The sequence below is a fragment of the Scyliorhinus canicula genome, chromosome 17, assembly GCF_902713615.1.
Source record: "Scyliorhinus canicula chromosome 17, sScyCan1.1, whole genome shotgun sequence".
Taxonomy (NCBI): domain Eukaryota; kingdom Metazoa; phylum Chordata; class Chondrichthyes; order Carcharhiniformes; family Scyliorhinidae; genus Scyliorhinus; species Scyliorhinus canicula.
In genome coordinates, this window is record NC_052162.1 from 46,752,685 (window position 1) to 46,771,974 (window position 19,290).

The 19,290-nt window shown below is 46.3% G+C and overlaps 1 protein-coding gene across 2 annotated transcripts in view; it reads right to left on the minus strand.

Moving 5' to 3' along the window:
- Nucleotides 1-19,290, minus strand: part of med12 (mediator complex subunit 12) — a 207,604-nt gene that overhangs the window by 64,990 nt on the left and 123,324 nt on the right. For both annotated transcript variants that reach the window (XM_038776304.1, XM_038776305.1), the window contains exons 21-23: nucleotides 15,874-16,101; nucleotides 6,458-6,602; nucleotides 1,829-1,949 (exon numbers count right to left, since the gene is read on the minus strand). In XM_038776304.1, coding sequence (XP_038632232.1) covers nucleotides 1,829-1,949; nucleotides 6,458-6,602; nucleotides 15,874-16,101 — 494 coding nt within the window. The remainder of the gene's footprint in view (nucleotides 1-1,828; nucleotides 1,950-6,457; nucleotides 6,603-15,873; nucleotides 16,102-19,290) is intronic.

A 19,290-nucleotide genomic window follows, 5' to 3' on the forward strand; every position in this document is an offset into this window, starting at 1 on the left:
AGACCCTAGTTTAACAACTCCTCTGGGGAACAGCATTTGCAATGATGCCACACTCCCTCGGCACTGTTTGCACTTCTTACAAAGCTTTTCTGCCAAAACATGGCAAATGTATGGCACAGGTCGTCATCAAACAACTCTCGTCTATGCATGCCGATAAATCTTCCATGTGCCTCACATGTTTCAAAGAATCAAACCCAGCCTATCCAATCTTTCCCCACTGTTAAAATTCTCCATTTCTGATAACTTGTTTAGAAATCTCCCCCACACCTTCTCCAGCACAATCATTTCCTTCCTATAAATGCCATGACCAGAGCTGTGGCCTAACTAGTGTTTTATACAGTTCTATGATAATCTGTATGCCTTGGCCAGATTGGTGTCCATGTTTCTTTTAGTTTATATATTTCCTTCAGCTTCATTGTCATCTTTAGGATTTTGTTATACCATGCATGAAATATCATCATTTGGAGATTCTCAATTATTATTAAATTATATGAAATAACCAAGCTTATACTATAAAGTGCAATTTATATATTATTGAATTAAAATGAAAATTTCCAGTTACAAAAATTATGTATGACACAAAAACAAATATATGATACACAACACAATGTCTTACAACCAGAAACTTTGGGACCAGGCCGTGCCGGTTATCAGATCTTGTTGGATTGTGAGTCAGGTGTTTCGGGCTGTGGGCAGTTCAGGCCAAGCTAGGTTGGGTGGGGGGGTGGTCAAGGGTTACTTAAGAATCGGGGAATAGACTAACATGCAAGAGGCGAAGCAGAAAATGAGCCTGGCACCACACTGTACCAATGCAGTGTCTAGCCGAATTGTCCAGGTAAGTGTTATTTTTTATTTTACTCAATTAAAATGGAAGGCACATTCTAAAAATTTACGATTTTCAGACAACTCCAGTTTTTGATTTGAGACCCTGCACCTGAAATTCAATGTCTTACATGAAACTCATGGTGATTTGCCTTTAATTTCAAAAATATTAGTATATTAGTATTTGTAGAAAATGAAATTAGTATTTGTAGAAAATGATAGATGGAAGAAAAGATGCAGGAAAGGAAGGACTACAAATAGAACATAGAACATAGAACAGTACAGCACAGAACAGGCCCTTCAGCCCTCGATGATGTGCCGAGCAATGATCACCCTACTCAAACCCACGTATCCACCCTATACCCGTAACCCAACAACCCCCCCCCCTTAACCTTACTTTTTTTAGGACACTACGGGCAATTTAGCATGGCCAATCCACCTAACCCGCACATCTTTGGACTGTGGGAGGAAACCGGAGCACCCGGAGGAAACCCACGCACACACGGGGAAGCATCTAATTCATTAAATATCATCGTACAACAGGAAAATACTTGAGTCTATTTCCTTTGATATCAGTTGAGCACCATTCATCCTAGAACACAATTCACTGCGAAACTATTAGAACATGGAAAATGTGCTCCTGCCTGTGGAACTGCAGAGTTGCCCAAGTTTCAAGTTTCTGGAGGGGATTGAAAAAGTAAGCAATACTAGGACAATAAGTCAGCAAGTAAAACGCTTAGAAAATGTTCAAGTTTCAAGAGGGGAGGATTACAATTTTGTTTCTGTAAGAGCTCTCCAAATTTTGCCAATGGTTATTGAAAAAATATCTCGGCCACTGATAGACTACTCAACTCAAGTCAATGTAGCACTGATGGAGTTAATGCTCACAACTAAAATACAAGTACGAACATAGCGAACAGGCACATTCTTAATTCTATTTTTCAATGGCAGACAGGAATATATCATCTTGGCATTTGAAGGTGATGATTCTAAGATAGATGATTACCTGCATTAAGGAGTGATGGGATGGCCATACAGCGAATCAGATCCTCCAACAGCAAACATTGTCTGGCTATTAAAATAGATATAAATGTTGCCAGAGAGTCATGAAATGATAAATCGCTCACCTGAGAAAAAAAAACAGAGGGAGAACTTTAGTACCAGACAAAAGTTAAGCCATTACCTCAGAAAACGTTTGCTCCTGAGAACATGCATCAATAGGCTCAGTGGTAGCAGTCGCAACTTCAGTCAGAAGGTGATGGGATCATACCCCTTTCCAAGGCTTCAGCAATGATAGTGGCAGATTCTCCAATGTGGGAGTGGATACAAACCTTGAAAAAGCATTAAACCAATGCCCATCTGTTTGCTTTGTTGCCTACTGATAGAAATGACTTTTGTAGTCAGCTAAAACCATGAGAGTAAGGGAAGATGATAGAGGCTTAATTGAGAACTTATTAAGAATAATTAACTATAATCATATTAAGCATCACTTCAGTGCAACAATAGCTGGGAATCCATTAAGGGTTAATCCAGATCATACACTTTAATTTCACATTAGCAAATTGCTTGAGATTACAAGGACAGTGAAGTCAACTAGCTAAAAGGCCCCATTGTATGGTTAAAAACTGGGTGGCTGTCCAGTCCGAGCAGTCCTGTTTCTATAGTAACAGTCAGTCTAGGGCCGATAATTTCTTAACCAAAACTGTGTTTTTCTAATTACATTGGCAAGCGATGGAATGGGAAATTGGCACCAATATATATAAATACACATATCTCGTAAACTGATGGACAGACAGTTTGGCCGAATTGCCTAAATTGAGTGAATTATGAATTAGTTAAAGCCAATCAGAAGTAAAAAGAAGGCCAGACCTTAAAATAATAATCTCTTTAAGAATCACTTACCGGGATGGAAAACCCCATTCTGGAATCACCCTATCTATATTTCTGAAACCTATTTCTTTGCTGCTTGCTTTTGCTAATCGCCATCTTTCTTTTGTTTAAATCACTTAGTTATGTTATCCTGTGTATTATGATTTGAAGAATTACAACGATCTGTAATTGAATGAAAACTCAACTACTGTATTCGCTAAAGACAAACAATCTGACTAGCTTGCTGCAGGGCTAGTCGGAACTTCCTAAATGTTGTATTAAAAATAAGTTTTCCAGTGGCACAGCTGACAGATAAAGTACAAGTGGACTTTGCCAAACAGCACAGACTTGATCTCTGTTATTTGGAAACTGAGAAGGGATAACGGATATCCAGGGTTCCAAATAGATACAGAAATCCATCACTCATGGTTCCTTTATCTCCTTAATATACCCTACTCACAGATGTGCATTTTGTTGTTACTGTTAGGATACATATTAAAAACCCCATAACACTTTTCATAGACAGAAAAACACAAGCTCTCCAGTATTTGGCAACCATTCTTTCCAGATGCAAACATCATTAAAAGCAAATTAACTGGTCATTCATCTAGTGTTCCGTGACTGACATTGCATGCATAATTGCTGCCGTGTTTGCCAAATAATATCTGCAAATCAGTGAATCATTGTCTGTGATGTACTTTGGAACATCATCCCGAGTTACATAATGAAGTACTCAAATAGTCATTAGGTAGTACAGAATTTAAGTACTGCTGTGAGAAGAGGCATGACAAAGCTTATCGTCTTGCACTCTTCAGGACACTTCACAAAAATACCAATATAAAATGAAAATGACAATTTACACTGTATGATAAGTAGACTCTGATTGGTAGAAGCATTGCCATGGAGAATGCACCAGTTGACTGACAGTTAACTATTAAGCATTGTCTGAAATATAAACCAAACAGTTTGACCCTGATTGGTTAAGGCATTGTCCTGAGAATGCTGAAACCAATTTAAGATCTGCTCACAATGTGACTTATTTGCGTGTACTGGAAGTTTTATATATTAACACATAATGTTCTGTTCTTTGCAGGTAGAAAGAACATATATACACACTGTTTTAGCTAAACAAGCGACAGCCATTTGTTGACTTATTCCTCAGAGCAATGCTGTGACCAATCAGGATCAAAATGCCTGGTTTATTTTTCAAAAAATGCTTGGTCGTTAACTGTCATTCACCTGGTACATTCTCCATGGCAATGCCTCTATCAGAGTCTACTTGCCAACCAATCAGCACTTTCTTCTCATACAGTGTAAATTGTTGTTTTCCTTATATATCAGTATTCTTGCAAAGTATCCTGAGTGTAAGGAGTGCAAGGTGAAAAGCTTTGATTACAACAATCCTTCTGTTTAATCCCGGTCTGTTCTCTTTTCCTTCTTTTAATTTTTGTTGTTCTGCTATTTTAATTTTTGTACATGGACAAAAATTTGCATATACCTTTAATATGGACGTCACCTTTAATTTGAGTGGCTGGTAACCTGAGCATTGACCTAAGACCTCAGGAAAGGCAGGTTGCAAATAGCTGTTAATATTTCAGATCGGCATATTCAGGGAAGATCAATGATGACACATCTTGATGTACTCGGCTGTCAGCCAATGAGTTGTTTTAAATTGCCGGGCCTTAGCTGATACTCGATGCAGATTGGTGCTGACCATTCTGGAATGTTCTGCAGGGTTAGGAAGATTTGATCTTGGTTTCAGTTTTAAAAATCCAGCAACAGATCAACAACTCGGCTGGAGTTCTCTCCAGGTAAACGGATCCAGCCACCTTTTCCTCTCTATCCAACCTGTGAGTGCTTAATTCCTGAAGACAGAGCTAGAGGGATATCTTCAGGTTTCTCTCCCTGAAAAGCTAACCGACCTCTCTAATATCTTGCATAAGCTGTTTCTCCGATAATCTGTTTTCCACAGTAAAGCCAGGTATCATTCTGGTGAGCCTGGAAACCAGTTAAGCTTAAAACATGGGCTGAGGCTGGGGGGTTGGCGAGACTGAGAGTCTTAAGAATCAAACTGGCCTGAGGCTGTTCTTTCGGAGTGAAGGCTCAGGGCAATAAAAGTTAAAGTGACTCCCCTAGAGAAAATCCTCCAGCCTTGGAGTTGTAACTGAGTGTTTCTGCCAGAAGATTCTCATCAGCAATCCAGCCGGTAGCTTCGATCCCTAAGCATCCTTGGGGGACAGCCTGCTGAAAAGACCTCAGTATCAGAAGTTAGGACACTCATCTTCCATTTCATATTTTAATTCCTATTATTTTTACCCCTCCCCCTCCCTCTGTGTGTGGCTGACTTGTGTGTGTTTGGGTAGAGGGTGGGTCTCTTTTTCCAGTAATAATAAAGTATTATATGATGTGTACTCTCAGAAAAAGAACAGCATAAAATAGACTTTAAAAAGGAGTTTGGGAAGACAAAGTCAAGGTCATTCTAAGAAAGCCTTTGAAAGTGGAGAGATAAATGATAATAGGATAACATTAGGAAGAAATTCCAGATGGTCTGTCACTAATGAGGACATTTAAAAAAAAAAATCTGGTACGAGTAAAAATTACCATGAAGCTTTTGGATTGGCATAGAAACAGTACTGGTTCATAGTACAGGTGACCTGTTGCCATACCTGGTCTGGCCTATTATGTGATTCTAATCCCACAACAATGTGGGTGACTTTTAAATACCCTCTTAACTGGCCTAGCAAGCCACTCAGTTGCAATGTATTTGTACTTCAGACACTCAAGGATTAAGAATTCACATCCAGAGAACAAACTATTTTTAAATAAAAAGTTCTGATGAGTTAGAATTTATAGAAGATAGAGATTGGGAGGGCTGTACAGAATCTGTTGGAGAAACCCAGTTCAGAAGTACCAAAAGGGTGGATTCAAGTTTTGATGGTGGTAAAGATGAGATTGTAATGGAGGCAAGCTTTTAGACTCTTAGAGACAGCGCAGCTGCAGTTCTGCTTTGGCTATAACTGGTCGTGATCAATGTGCATGGTTACGGGATAGGGCGAGGGAGCGAGCCAAGGTGGAGTTTGTTTCGTAGGATCGGTGCAGACTCAATAGGCTGAATGATCTCCTTCTGCATGCAGGGATTCTATGGAGTATATTACTTTCCGAAAACATCTATATCACCACAAATTACTCTTATACTTAACTCAAGAGGACCATCACCTACTTAACCTAATTAGATTCAGTTCTAAAAGAAACTGCAAGGACAACTTTCAGTATTCTGACTAATAATCCAATTTAACAGCTCCTATGCACCCAATATTAACAGGATACAAAAAAGTATGGCATAGGCTAGGTTACTACCTACACTGTCAACCAGTAAATGTATTAGATTGAAACATTTTAGTAACAGGTTTTAAAACCCAGTAGATCTCAATTCAATTTTGTCAATGTCACATCTCCAGATATTCATTAAATATTGCTGGTACCCGTTTCTATACTTTGATGACACTATTAAGGAGTCATCATAATCTGAATAGTTAACCTATCAGTCTGCCTCTAACCTTTAAGCAGACATCCCCTCTCAATACGCAGGATACACTTGCCCTTTTGCTTCACACATCACTAGTCAGCTCACCACAGAGACGGACTTATGGCAGTGATCACCGTTAAACGTCAAGTTAACGAAAGGACACGCAGTAAAGTCAAATGATGACTTTAACACCCCAAAAGTTTAAAACTTTAAACACCTTCATGATGAAACAATACTTACATCAACATTGCAGAGTAGGTCATTGAAGCCGCATGTCCCATTATTGGATGAACAGCACAGCGCCTTGAGCACACCAAGCCACTCAGCGCTGAGAGCCTTGCAATAAGCAGTCAGTTCCGCACACAGGATAGCAATGTCATTCACACTAAATAAAGAGAGAGAGAGAGGGCTGTATAAAGATATGCAAAGAACAGACAGGTAATCTGGTTTGAAAGCAGCAATTATGCAGAGGTGGCACACACTTGGGGTCAAGTAAACAACAGTTAACTTAGCTTGCTTTAAGCTTTTGCAGTCACAACTCCTCTGACCCTGTAAAACCATTGTCTTTTCATGTAGAGAGCAACGATTTAACACTAGTTCCAAAATAGCAGCAAAAAGTCTGTTTTTGGAGCGCAGTCCGGGGGAGGGGGTTGGCGCTTCCGAACTTCTGTAGCTACTACTGGGCAGCTAATGTAGCCATGATTAGGAAATGGGTAATGGCGGAGTGGTCGGGGTGGGGTGGGGCGGCTGGAGGCGGCATCATACAAAGGCACCAGCCTAGGGGCACTGGTAACGGCACCACTGCCGTTCTCGCCGGCATGATACACCACAAGCCCGGTGGTGACGGCAGCACTGAGGGTCTGCGGTCAGCGGAGAAGGCACAGGAAGGAGGAGGGGGCCTCAATTTGTACCCCGATATGGAATAATCATAGATTTGTTCCGTGCAAGATAGATGGGGGGTTTCAAAGCTGGCACAGGGCAGGCATTAAAAGGATGGGGGACCTGTTCATAGATGGGACTTTCCTTAGCTTGAAGGCGCTGGAGGAGAAATTCAGCCTCCCCCCTGGAAACGCCTTCAGATACCTCCAAGTCCACGACTTTCTCAAAAAACAGCTGGGGACCCTTCAGGACAGGGTGGTGTCTGGCATCTACGTAGGAGAGGGGAAGGTGTCGGACATCTACCAAGAACTGCAGGAGGCGGAGGAAGCCCCAGTGGAGGAACTGAAGGGCAAGTGGGAGGAGGAGCTGGGTGAGGAGCTCGATGAGGGCCTGTGGGCTGATGCCCTGGGCAGGGTAAATTCCTCCTCATCATGTGCCAGGCTCAGCTTAATTCAGTTTAAGGTGCATCGGGCACACATGATGACGGCAAGAATGAGCAAGTTCTTTGGGGTGGAGGACAGCTGTGCGAGATGTTCAGGGAGTCCAGCGAACCATGTCTATATGTTCTGCGCTTAAAGAATTCTTTTTTTAAAAAATAATTTTTATTGACATTTTAACAAAATATAAACATCTCAACTCTATTAACAAAACAACCGCAGTAACACCCCAAAAACAATACCCACCCAACTTCAAAAGCAACTACAAACAAAACAAAAAAACAAAAAAACACCCAAACAACAAAAGGGAGAGATGACACCCGCCACATCCCACAAACCCATGTACTCAGTTCTCTCTCCCACCGATCCAAACTCCCCCCCCCACCGATCCAAACCCCCCCCCCCACCGATCCAAACCCCCCATCCCTTCCCCCGCCCCCTCCTTCCCTACCCCGCCCCCTCCCTTCCCCCCACCACCGATCCAAACGCCCCTCCCTCCCGTCCCCCTGCCCTCCCTCCCTTCCCCCCGCCCCCTACCTCCCCCCCGGTTGCTGCTGCTGCCGGCCTATTTCCCTACTGTTCCGCCAGGATGTCCAGGAAAGGCTGCTACCGCCCAAAGAACCCTTGTACTGATCCCCTCAGGGCAAATTTCACCTTCTCCAATTTAATGAACCCCGCCATATCATTGATCCAGGCCTCCACGCTTGGGGGCCTCGCATCCTTCCATTGGAGCAAGATCCTCCGCCGGGCTACTAGGGACGCAAAGGCCAGAACACCAGCCTCTTTCGCCTCCTGCACTCCCGGCTCCACTGCAACCCCAAAAATTGAGAGTCCCCAGCCTGGCTTGACCCTGGATCCCACCACCCTCGACACCTTCCTTGCTACCCCCTTTCCAAAACTCCCCCAGCGCTGGGCACGCCCAAACCATATGGACGTGGTTCGCTGGGCTCCCCGAGCACCTAGCACACCTGTCTTCACCCCCGAAAAACCTACTCATCCTTGTCCCAGTCATGTGGGCCCTATGCAGCACCTTGAACTGTATGAGGCTAAGCCTCGCACAGGAAGAGGAGGAATTCACTCTCTCCAGGGCATCCGCCCACGTCCCCTCCTCAATCTCCTCACCCAGCTCCTCTTCCCATTTATCCTTCAGTTCCTCCACCGAGGCCTCGTCTACCTCCTGCATTACCCGGTATATGTCCGAAATCCCCCCTCCTCCAACCCGCACCCCCGAGAGCACCCTGTCCCGCACCCCACGTGGGGGCAGCAAGGGGAGCCCCTCCACCTACCGCCTGGCAAAACGCCCTCACCTGCATGTACCTAAACATGTTCCAATGTTCCATAGCCCAAACTTCCCCTCTAACTCCCCCAAGCTCGCGAACCTCCCCTCCACAAACAGGTCCCTCAACCTCCTAACCCCTACCCTGTGCCAGCCCAGAAATCCGCCATCAATGCTCCCTGGGACAAACCGATGTTTCCCCCGTATCGGAGCCTCCATCGAGCCCCCCACATCTCCCCTATGCCGTCTCCATTGCCCCAAATTTTGAGGGTAGCCGCCACCACCGGGCTCAAGGTATACCTCGTTGGAGGGAGCGGCAACGGCGCCGTTACCAGTGCCTCCAGGCTCGTGCCCACACATGACGCCGCCTCCATCCTCTTCCATGCTGCCCCTTCCTCGTCCATTACCCACTTACGCACCATCGCTGTGTTGGCAGCCCAATAGTACCCACAGAGGTTGGGCAACGCCAGCCCCCCATCCCTGCCCCGTTCCAGGAAAACTCTTCTCACCCTCTGAGTCCCATGCACCCACACAAATCCCGTGATACTCCTGTTGACCCTCCTAAAAAAGGCCTTCGGGATAAGGATGGGGAGGCACTGGAACAGGAACAAAAACCTCGGGAGCACCGTCATCTTAACGGACTGCACCCTCCCCGCCAGTGACAGCGGTAACATATCCCACCTTAAACTCCTCCTCCATCTGCTCAACCAACCTTGTGAGGTTGAGCTTGTGCAGGGCCCCCCAACTCCCAGCCACCTGGACCCCATGGTACCTGAAGTTCTTCCCTGCCTGCTTCAGTGGGAGCCTACCAATCGCCTCCTCTTGATCCCCCGGATGCATCACAAACAACTCACTCTTGCCCAGGTTCAACTTATACCCAGAGAAACCCCCGAATTCACTAAGAATCCTCATCACCTCCGGCATCCCCCCCACCGGGTCTGCCACATACAGCAACAGGTCATCCGCATAAAGCGACACTCGATGCTCCTCCCCACCCCGCACCAGGCCCCTCCAGTTCCCTGACTCCCTCAACGCAATGGCCAGGGGCTCAATCGCCAACGCGAAGAGCAAGGGGGACAGGGGGCACCCTTGTCTCGTCCCCCGGTACAGCCAAAAGTACTCCAACCTCCTCCTATTTGTGGCTACACTCGCCATCGGGGCCTCGTAGAGCAGTCTCACCCACCGGATAAACCCCTCCCCAAACCCAAACCTCTCCAACACCTCCCACAGATACTACCACTCAACCCTATCAAAGGCCTTCTCTGCATGCAATGCCACCACTATCTCCGCCTCCCCTTCCACAGCCGGCATCATGATAACGTCGAGGAGCCTTCGCACGTTCGTATTCAACTGCCTTCCCTTCACAAACCCCGCCTGGTCCTCATGAATGATCCCGGGCACGCAATCTTCTATTCTAGTGGCCAGGATCTTTGCCAGCAGCTTAGCTTGGGCGTTTAGCAGTGAAATCGGCCTTTATGACACGCACTGCAGAGGGTCTTTATCCCGCTTCAGGATCAAGGAAATCAGCGCCCGTGACATAGTTGGGGGCAAAGCCCCCCCCTCCCTTGCCTCGTTAAAGGTCCGGACCAACAGGGGGCCCAACAGGTCCACATACCTTTTATAAAATACCGCCGGAATCCCATCCGGCCCCGGCGCATTCCCCGACTGCATGCTCCCTATCCCTTTGACCACCTCCTCCAGCTCGATCGGCGCCCCCAGTCTCCTCCACCTGCTCCTCCTCCACCCTCGGGAATCGCAGCTTGCCCAAGAAGTGCCCCTTTCCTCCCCCCTCCACCGGGAGTTCTGACCGGTACAGTTCCCCATAGAAGACCCTGAAGACCCCATTAACATCCACCCCCCTCCGCACCACCTTCCCAGCCTTATCCGTCACACCCCCAATCTCCCTGGCCGCTTCCCGCTTTCGGAGCTGGTGTGCCAGCATCCTGCTCGCCTTCTCCCCATACTCATACACCGCCCCCTGTGCTTTCCTCCACTGAGCTTCCGCCTTTCTGGTGGTCAATAGGTCAAATCTGGCCTGAAGGCTACGCCTCTCCCCCAGCAATCCCTCCTCTGGAGCCTCCGCATATCTCCTATCCACCCTCACCATCTCCCCTATCAGTCTCTCCCTCTGCTCCCCCCTCTCCATATGGGTTCGGATGGAGATCAATTCCCCCCTCGTCACTACCTTCAATGCCTCCCAGACCGTCCCCACTCGGACCACCCCGTTGTCATTGGCCTCAAGGTACCTCTCGATACACCCCCGAACCCTCTCGGCCACCTCCTCGTCTGCCAGCAGCCCCACTTCCAAGCGCCAGAGCGGAAGTTGGTCCCTCTCTTCCACCCGCCCGAGGTCCACCCAGTGCGGGGCATGACCTGAAATGGCAATGGTGGAGTATTCCACATCCTCCACCCTCGAAACCAACCCCCTGCTCAGGACAAAAAAAAATCAATCCTCGAGTAGGCCTTGTGTATGTGGGAGAAATAAAAGAGTACTCCCTGGCCCTTGGCCTCGCAAACCTCCAGGGATCCACCCCCCCATCTGGTCCATAAATCCCCTCAGCACCTTAGCCGCCGCCGGCCTCCTACCCGTCCAGGACTTGGATCGATCCAATGGGGGATCCAGTACCGTGTTGAAGTCGCCCCCCCCCCCCCCCCCACACACACACAATGATCAGGCCCCCCACCTCCAGGTCCGGAATGCGGCCCAACATACCCCGCACAAACCGCGCATCGTCCCAATTTGGGGTGCAAACATTCACCAACACCACCCGCTGCCCCTGCAGCTTACCACTCACCATCACATATCTCCCGCCACCACATTTAACGCCTCAAAATACACCTTCTTCCCCACCAGAATGCCACCCCCCTACTCTTCTCATCCAGCCCTGAGTGAAATACTTGGCCCACCCATCCCTTCCTCAGCCGAACCTGGTCAACCACTCTGAAATGTGTCTCCTGGAGCATGGCCACATCCGCCTTCAGCCCCTTCAGGTGCGCAAACACCCGGGTCCGTTTGACCGGCCCATTCAGCCCCCTCACATTCCAGGTTATCAGCTGGATCAGAGGGCTCCCTGCCCCCCTCCCCTGCCGATTAGCCATACCCCATCCCTTGCCCACCACCGGCTAGCGTCCCCCGCTCTGCCAGTTTCCCACGGTGGCAACTCCCCCCCCCCCCTCCCCCCTCCCCCCCTCCCCACTCCAGCACCCCCTGCGTCCTCCAGCTCCTTCCTGACCGTTTCAGCAGCAACCCGGTACACCCCCCCCCCTCCCAAGGCTAGGACCCCTCCTAGCCACGCCCCTCCCTCCATAGCACTCCCGTGAGCCAGCTAACTTCTGCTGACCCCGGCGACTCCCGCCCTACCTCCGACTCCTCCCCACGTGGGACTACCCCTCCTCCATCGTGCCCGTCAACGGGTCCTCCTCCCCACCCTCCCCGCTCTTGCGCGGGAAAAGAAAACAGCCAGCAACGACCCACGCTTCTCAGCCCTGACACCACCCCCACCATCTCCCAGCGCGGGAAACCCACAGAAAGCCCGCGCTTTCGCCCTGCCCGGCACCGCCTCCTCTTGGGCAGCTCCCATTGTCAGTCCCCCCCACCAGCTCCCCGAACTCCACGTTTACCCCCCTGCCCGAACCCATCTACCAGACCCCTACAGAAAAACCCATACAGAAAAGACAAATCGACATCACCCCACCCACCCCAAGGCCAACCCACGTCTTACATTAAACCAAGCAAATACAAGTACACTATTATACAGCATCCACCATCTTAGACTCTCAGTTCGAGTCCAATTTCTCGGCCTGCACAAAGGCCCACGCTCCTCCGGGGACTCAAAATAATGGTGCCGATCCTTATAGGTGACCCACAGACGCGCCGGCTGCAACATACTGAACTTCACACTCCATCTGTGGAGCACCGCCTTTGTCTGGTTAAACCCGGCCCTCCGCATCGCCACCTCCGCACTCCAGTCCTGGAAGATCGGCACCTCCGTGTTCTTCCACTTGCTGCTCCGCTCCTTCTTGGCCCACCGGAGCACACACTCCCGATCCACGAACCGATGAAACCGCACCAACACGTTCGTTCGGCTTGGGCCTCCTAGCCAGAATTCTGTGGGCCCCCACTAACTCCATGGGCCCCTGGAAGGACCCAGCCCCCATCAGCGAGTTTAACATAACCACCACATAGGCCACCAGGTCCGACCCCTCCAGCCCCTCCGTGAGGTCCAGGATCCGCAAATTTTTCCTCGACTGGTTGTCCAGCTCCTCGAACCGCTCCTGCCATCTTTTATAGAGCGCCTCGTGCATCTCCACCTTCCCCGCGACGGCCACATCCTCCCTTTCGGAGGCCTGCTTCTGCAGCTCCCGGATCGCAGCCCCCTGGGCTGTCTGGGTCTCCATCAGCTCCCTGGTGGTTATCTTCAACGACTCCAGCAGCTCCAACTTAAGCTCCTGGAAGCAGCGCAGCAGAGTCGCCTGCTGCCCCTGAGCCCACTGCCTCCAGTCCTCCGGGCCTCCGCCGGCCGCCATTTTGTCTTCCTTCCCCTGCTTTTTCAGGGGTGCTTTCTCCGTTTTTCTCCTTACCCCACTCCTGGTCCGGACCATAGGGGTCGACTCCTGTCCTCTTCCCACGTCGGGATTTGCCGATACAGCTCCGATGGGGGCCCTGAAAAGAGCCCCAAAGTCCGTTTTCAGCGGGAGCTGCCGAATGTGCAGCTTAGCTCCGCATTGCCGCCACTGGATGTCCCCGCTTAAAGAATTCTGGCAGGGCTTTGCGAGGGATTTTTGACAAGCGGGTGAAGCCGAGTCCAGGAATAGCGATCTTTGGGGTGTCAGAGGATCTTGGAGTGCAGGAAGCGAAAGAGACCGAGGTTTTGGCCTTTGCTTCCCTGGTAGCCCGGAGACGGATCTTGTTAATGCGGAGAGACTCGAAACCCCCGAGTGTGGAGACCTGGGTTAGTGACATGGCTGGGTTTCTCAGGCTGGAGCGAATAAAGTTTGCCTTGAGGGGGTCCTTGCTGGGGTTCTCCCAGCGGTGACAACCGTTCCTTGACATTCTAGGAGAGCGTTAAAATGTCAGCAGCAGCAGCAGCAATCCGGGGGGGGGGGCTTAGGTGGAGAACTGTTTATTTAGTGCATATTCTCTTTTTGTATAATGATAACAGCCACCGAGTTTTGTTAAATATTTTCCTTTTATTTTTCTGCTATTGGTTATGTAAAAACTCTGTTTGAAGAAAGCTTTTATAAAAACAAATTTAAAAAAAACAAAATAGCAGCATAATCTCAACACAGAGGTTCAGGAGGAAAGGGTGATGCAATGCGTTGTGGTGCAGTTTTTTGCCTCTTGAATTTCATCCAAAACTAACAGCAGGAAACTCTATTTTAATTACATTTTTTCTTTCAAGTGAAATGAGAATGAGTAGTGGTGATGTTCGGAATGGTAGTAAACAGGAAATTAGAGATGCATGCGATAAAGGGACATCTGTAATTATGCATGACTTTCATCTGCATATAGATTGGGCAAATCAAATTAACAATACCATGGAGGATTCTTGGAGTGTATACGGAATGATTTTCTGGAGCAATACGTTGAGGAACCAACTGGAGAAATGGCCATCCTAGACTGGGTATTGTGTAACAGAACCACAGAATTCTGCAGTGCAAAAGGGGTGGATTCAAGTTTGGGCCATCGGGTATATTACACCAAATCTCTGAAAGAGCACCTTACATAGGCCCACTTCTCCACCCGATTCCTGTAACCTCACCTAACCTAACAAATTCATGGACACGAAGGGGCAGTTTAGCATGGCCAATCCATCTAACCTGCATACCTTTGGACTGTAGGAGGAACCGGAACACGCAGAGGAAACCTTCCGAGGAGAAAGTGCAAATTCCACAGTCACCCAAGGCCAGAATTGAACCCAGGTCCCTGGCGCTGTGAGGCAGCAGTGTTAACCACTGTGCCCTGTTACCGCCCCTATGAGAAAGGAATAATTGGCAATCTAGTTGCGTGAGCGACCACAATATGATAGAATTCTTCATCCAGGTGGAGAATGACGTAGTTGATTCTGAGACTAGGGTCCTGAATATAAATAAAGGAAACTACGATGATATGAGGTGAGAGTTGGCTATGATGGATTGCGGAATGTTACTTAAAGGGGTGACGGTGGATAGGCAATAGGAAACATTCAAAGAACACATGGGTGAACTGCAACAATAGTTCAATCCTGTCAAAGGATATGGGGGGGGAGGAAAGCAGGGAGAGGTTACGGAGTTGGGTGATCAGCCATTATAATAAATGGTGGAGCAGGCTCTAAGATCTGAATGGCCTACTGCTCCTATTTTCTATGCTTCTATGAAGAATATTAATTAACATTCCAACCAGTGAAAATATACAGTGCTACGCAAAGAGACTTGCTCTTCTTTGGTTCTGGGTGTCGAAAGGTTAAATGAGAGCTGTGGAACAAAGTAAAGATGTAAACATATTACAAAAACTGAAGTCATTTGACATCCTGCTATCCCTGGAATTGGATGTTACTTGGCATCAGTTTGAAAATCCTGGTCAGCCATTAAATGCCTCCGTTGCCACATTTCATTAGGCTGTAATATTTTTCCAGCCACTTGTTTGCTACATTTACTACTTTTCTGTAATAACTTCTTTAATGCTCCATCCAGTCAGTACTCACAGATCAAATGTAGAATAAGTTAGTCAATATTGTTAATTTTGTACAACCTAGTTGAATTCTTAGTTGATTTGATGCTGGACCCATGTTCATTAGGAGCTGGACTAAGGTTGGCCAGTGCTCATTTCACTTCAGAATACAGAGAGGCGACACTTAACAATTAATTATTCTGCCTTGAATTTTAATCTAGACTGCAGAAGTGAATGGGTCATACTGTAGGAACACAAACTCTATTCATCAGACATTATCCATTTTTGAAGAATGAATGGATTATTTTATTCATAACAAATCAGCTGGCTCTGAACAGCTGGCCCAGCTGGCCGCATGATTCCCTTCATAGATATAAAATTAGTCAGGTATGTATAAAATTAGTTAGGCTCTTACCGATCAGGATCATGATGTCCCACACAGACATGCATGAGTGCGTTGCAAACAAAGCTGTAGCGATTGGCTGGATTATCATTCAGTATTTTACCAAGCATGGAGTAGCTGAAGTTGTGGGCAGAGGGATTTTCAATAGCATCGATCATGAACTCAGGTTCCCAGAGCATGTTGGACTCAGAAGGTTCAATATTAATGTAGATGGTATTCTTGACCTTGGAACAGGCATCACTTAAGGTGAAAAGAGACAATTAAATTTCATTAAATTTTAAATTTAAAAACAGTGTTTCAAGATTTGTCAAAAGATGGCAAGTGACAAATTGTGGTCTGAAATCTATACAAGTGGAATAACAGGATGATTGCAGGGCATTGTGTCCAAGCCAACTGTGCAAGAGTAAATTGGCTAGTTCCACGCACCAAGTCTCTTCCCGGTAGCCCTACAAATTGTATATCTCGTCAGGTATTTATACAGTTCCCTTTTGGAAGCCATAATTGAATAAGCCTCCACCACACTCTCAAGCATGACATTCCAGGTCCTACTCATTCACTGCAGACAAAAAGATTTTCATTGATTATTTTGCCATTCACCTTACACTGGTGTCCTCTGATTCTTGCCTCCTCTGCCACTGGGAAGAGTTTCTTTCTATCCATTCAGTTTAGGCTCCTCATGATTTTTAATGCCTCCATTAAATCTCCCCTCAACCTTCTATTTCTAAGGAGAACTCCAGCTTCCCTATCTATCCACATAATCAAAGTCCCTTAACCCTGGAATCCCGCTCGTAAATCATTTCTCCAATATCTCTAGTGTCTTTACATCCTTCCTAGAGTGCATTGATCAGAATTGGATGTAATATTCCAGTTGCGGCCGAACCAACATATTATGAAGGTTCTTCAGAACGTCTTCCCTTTTGTCCTCCATGCCTGTATTCATAAATTCCAGAATTACTTGTATAATAAAAAACAGAAAATGCTGGAAAAACTCGGGTCTGGCACAATCTGCGTAGAGAGAAACTGAGTTACATTCAGAGTTGAATATGACACTTTTACAGAATTAAAAGGAGGTGGGCATATAATGGGTTTTATGCTGTTGAAAGGGAGAAGGACAAAGAACAAAAGGGAAGGTATGGAATAGTGTACAGGGCAAGAGATGTAATGCCCTTTACATTATTCTCCCAGTCTATGTTAGGATAATTAAATTCCGCCATTATCACTGCTCTCAAACTTTTGCAGCACTCTAATTTTCCTGTAAATTTGCTTCTCTATATCTTTCCCACAAATTGATGTCCTGTAGAACACATTCAGTAGTGGGTAACAGCGGCTCAAATATTTATTCTCAAATAAATTCTGTTGGTGACTCCATTTGGCCATCCTCTCTATCCAGCACTGTGATATTCACCTTAAACAATGCTTTCATCTCTCCTGATTTATTTCTTCCCTATATTTCCTTAAAAATCGTGTACTCAGGAACTCAGTCCTGTCTTTTCTTGAGGAAGGTATCTTATATCATACTCCCAAGTGGTTATCTTCACCTCCAGCTCCCAAACTTATTGAGCATGCCGTGTTTTCATAGATGCAACATAAACCTAATTCAGACCTTATTGCATTCCCACCTATTCTAACCCCTCTAAATACTTTAATATTTCTTATTCTAGTAGTCTTTCCCAATTCTTTATGCACCTTGTTTATTTCATTATCGCTATATCCTGGATCCCGTTCCCCCTGCCAAGTTAGTTTAAGCCTCCCTATCAACAGGAGCAACAGAAGTACAGATTGAAGTGATTATATCCCACTCAAAATATAGCTTTATCTAAAATCTAAATCACCATTATAAAACTAGAGAAAAAAAACATACAAAATTGCAAAAAACACAACATCTTGGCAAATGGGAGAGATACAAAGAGCAGCAAAAGGTGACAAAGCGTAGTAAAACCTACCAAAAAAGGTTGTATTAAAAGAAACTTGCAAGGGATATTAAAATCAATATTAAACAAACTTTTTGAACTTCATTAGGAAAAATAGGTGGTCAAAAGCAATGTAAGCCCTTTGAAAACTGATAATTGCGATGTTTTCAATGAAAATAAAGAAATGTCAGACAAATTGAACAATTACTTTGCATCAGTATTTGGTGGAGGTCAGAATGCCAGGCATCCAAGAAAACTATTATTGTTCAAGGACAGGGATTCAGCAAAATTATCAGCATAGAACAGTAATGGAGAAATTAAGTGCGACAAGTCCCCAGGACCAGATGGTTTCTTTCACAGGGTTTTGAAAGACGATGAGAACATTGTAGATGTTCCAATTGTAATATTCTAAAATTCTCTCAATTTGGGAACCATTCTTTTGGATTAAAAAATTATGCTTTACTCTATCACTTGTGAAAGGTGGCATAGGGAAACCAGGAAATTGCAGATCAGTTAGCTAACATCCGATGTCAGGAAAGACTTTCATTAAGGGTAGGATGACTGAACACCTTGAAAACATTTAGTTAATCAGAGAAAGCCACCAAGGATCTGTAAATGGAAAGTAATGTCTAACAAATGTGACTGAATATGAAGTGATAGCTGAAGTTGTAGTCAAGGGAATTTCCATGGGTGTTGTTTATATGGACTTCCATAAGGCATTTAATAAAGTCCCTCGTAATAGACTGTTAGCTACAATTGAAGTTGATGCAATTGAAGGAAAATGAATGACCTGGTTGGGAAATTGGCTGAGCAGGAGAGAGAATAGAGGTCATGGGCAGGTACTTTGTTAGGGTCTCACCTTCTCTCTGCAATTATTAATGACTTTGATGATGGGCTAGAAAACCACATATCCAAATTTGTTGAAGACACAAAGATGGGTGGCAATGTAAACAATGTAGATGAAAATATAAAATTACAAACAGATACTAATAGATAAAGTGACTAGGCCAAACTGTCATAAAAGGATTTCAATGTAGGAAAACGTGAGGTTTGAATCTAAAAAGGGTGGAATGGGGTACTCTGTTAATACAAAGCTAGAACAGTGGAGGATCAAAGAGATTGGAGACGAAGTACACAGACCACGAACAGGTACAGAAAATAATCAAAAAGACTAATGGCATGCTGGTCTTTATATCATGAGAAATAGAACACAAGGAGTTAGAATTGATGCTTTAGGTGTACCAAGCATTTGTCAAACACACCCAGAGGGGTTAGCACTGGTGCCTCACAGCTCCAGGGACCCAGGTTCAATTCCAGCCTCGGGTGACTGTGTGCGTTTGCACTTTCTTCCCGTGTCTGCGTAGGTTTCCTCCGGGTGCTCTGGTTTCCTCCCACAGTCGAAAGATGTGCAGATTAGGTGAATTGGCCATGTTTAATTGTTCTTTGGAGTCCAAAAAGTTAGATGGGATTGCTGGGCTGTGGGGATAGGGTGGCGGCGTGGGCCTAGGTAGGGCCAGTG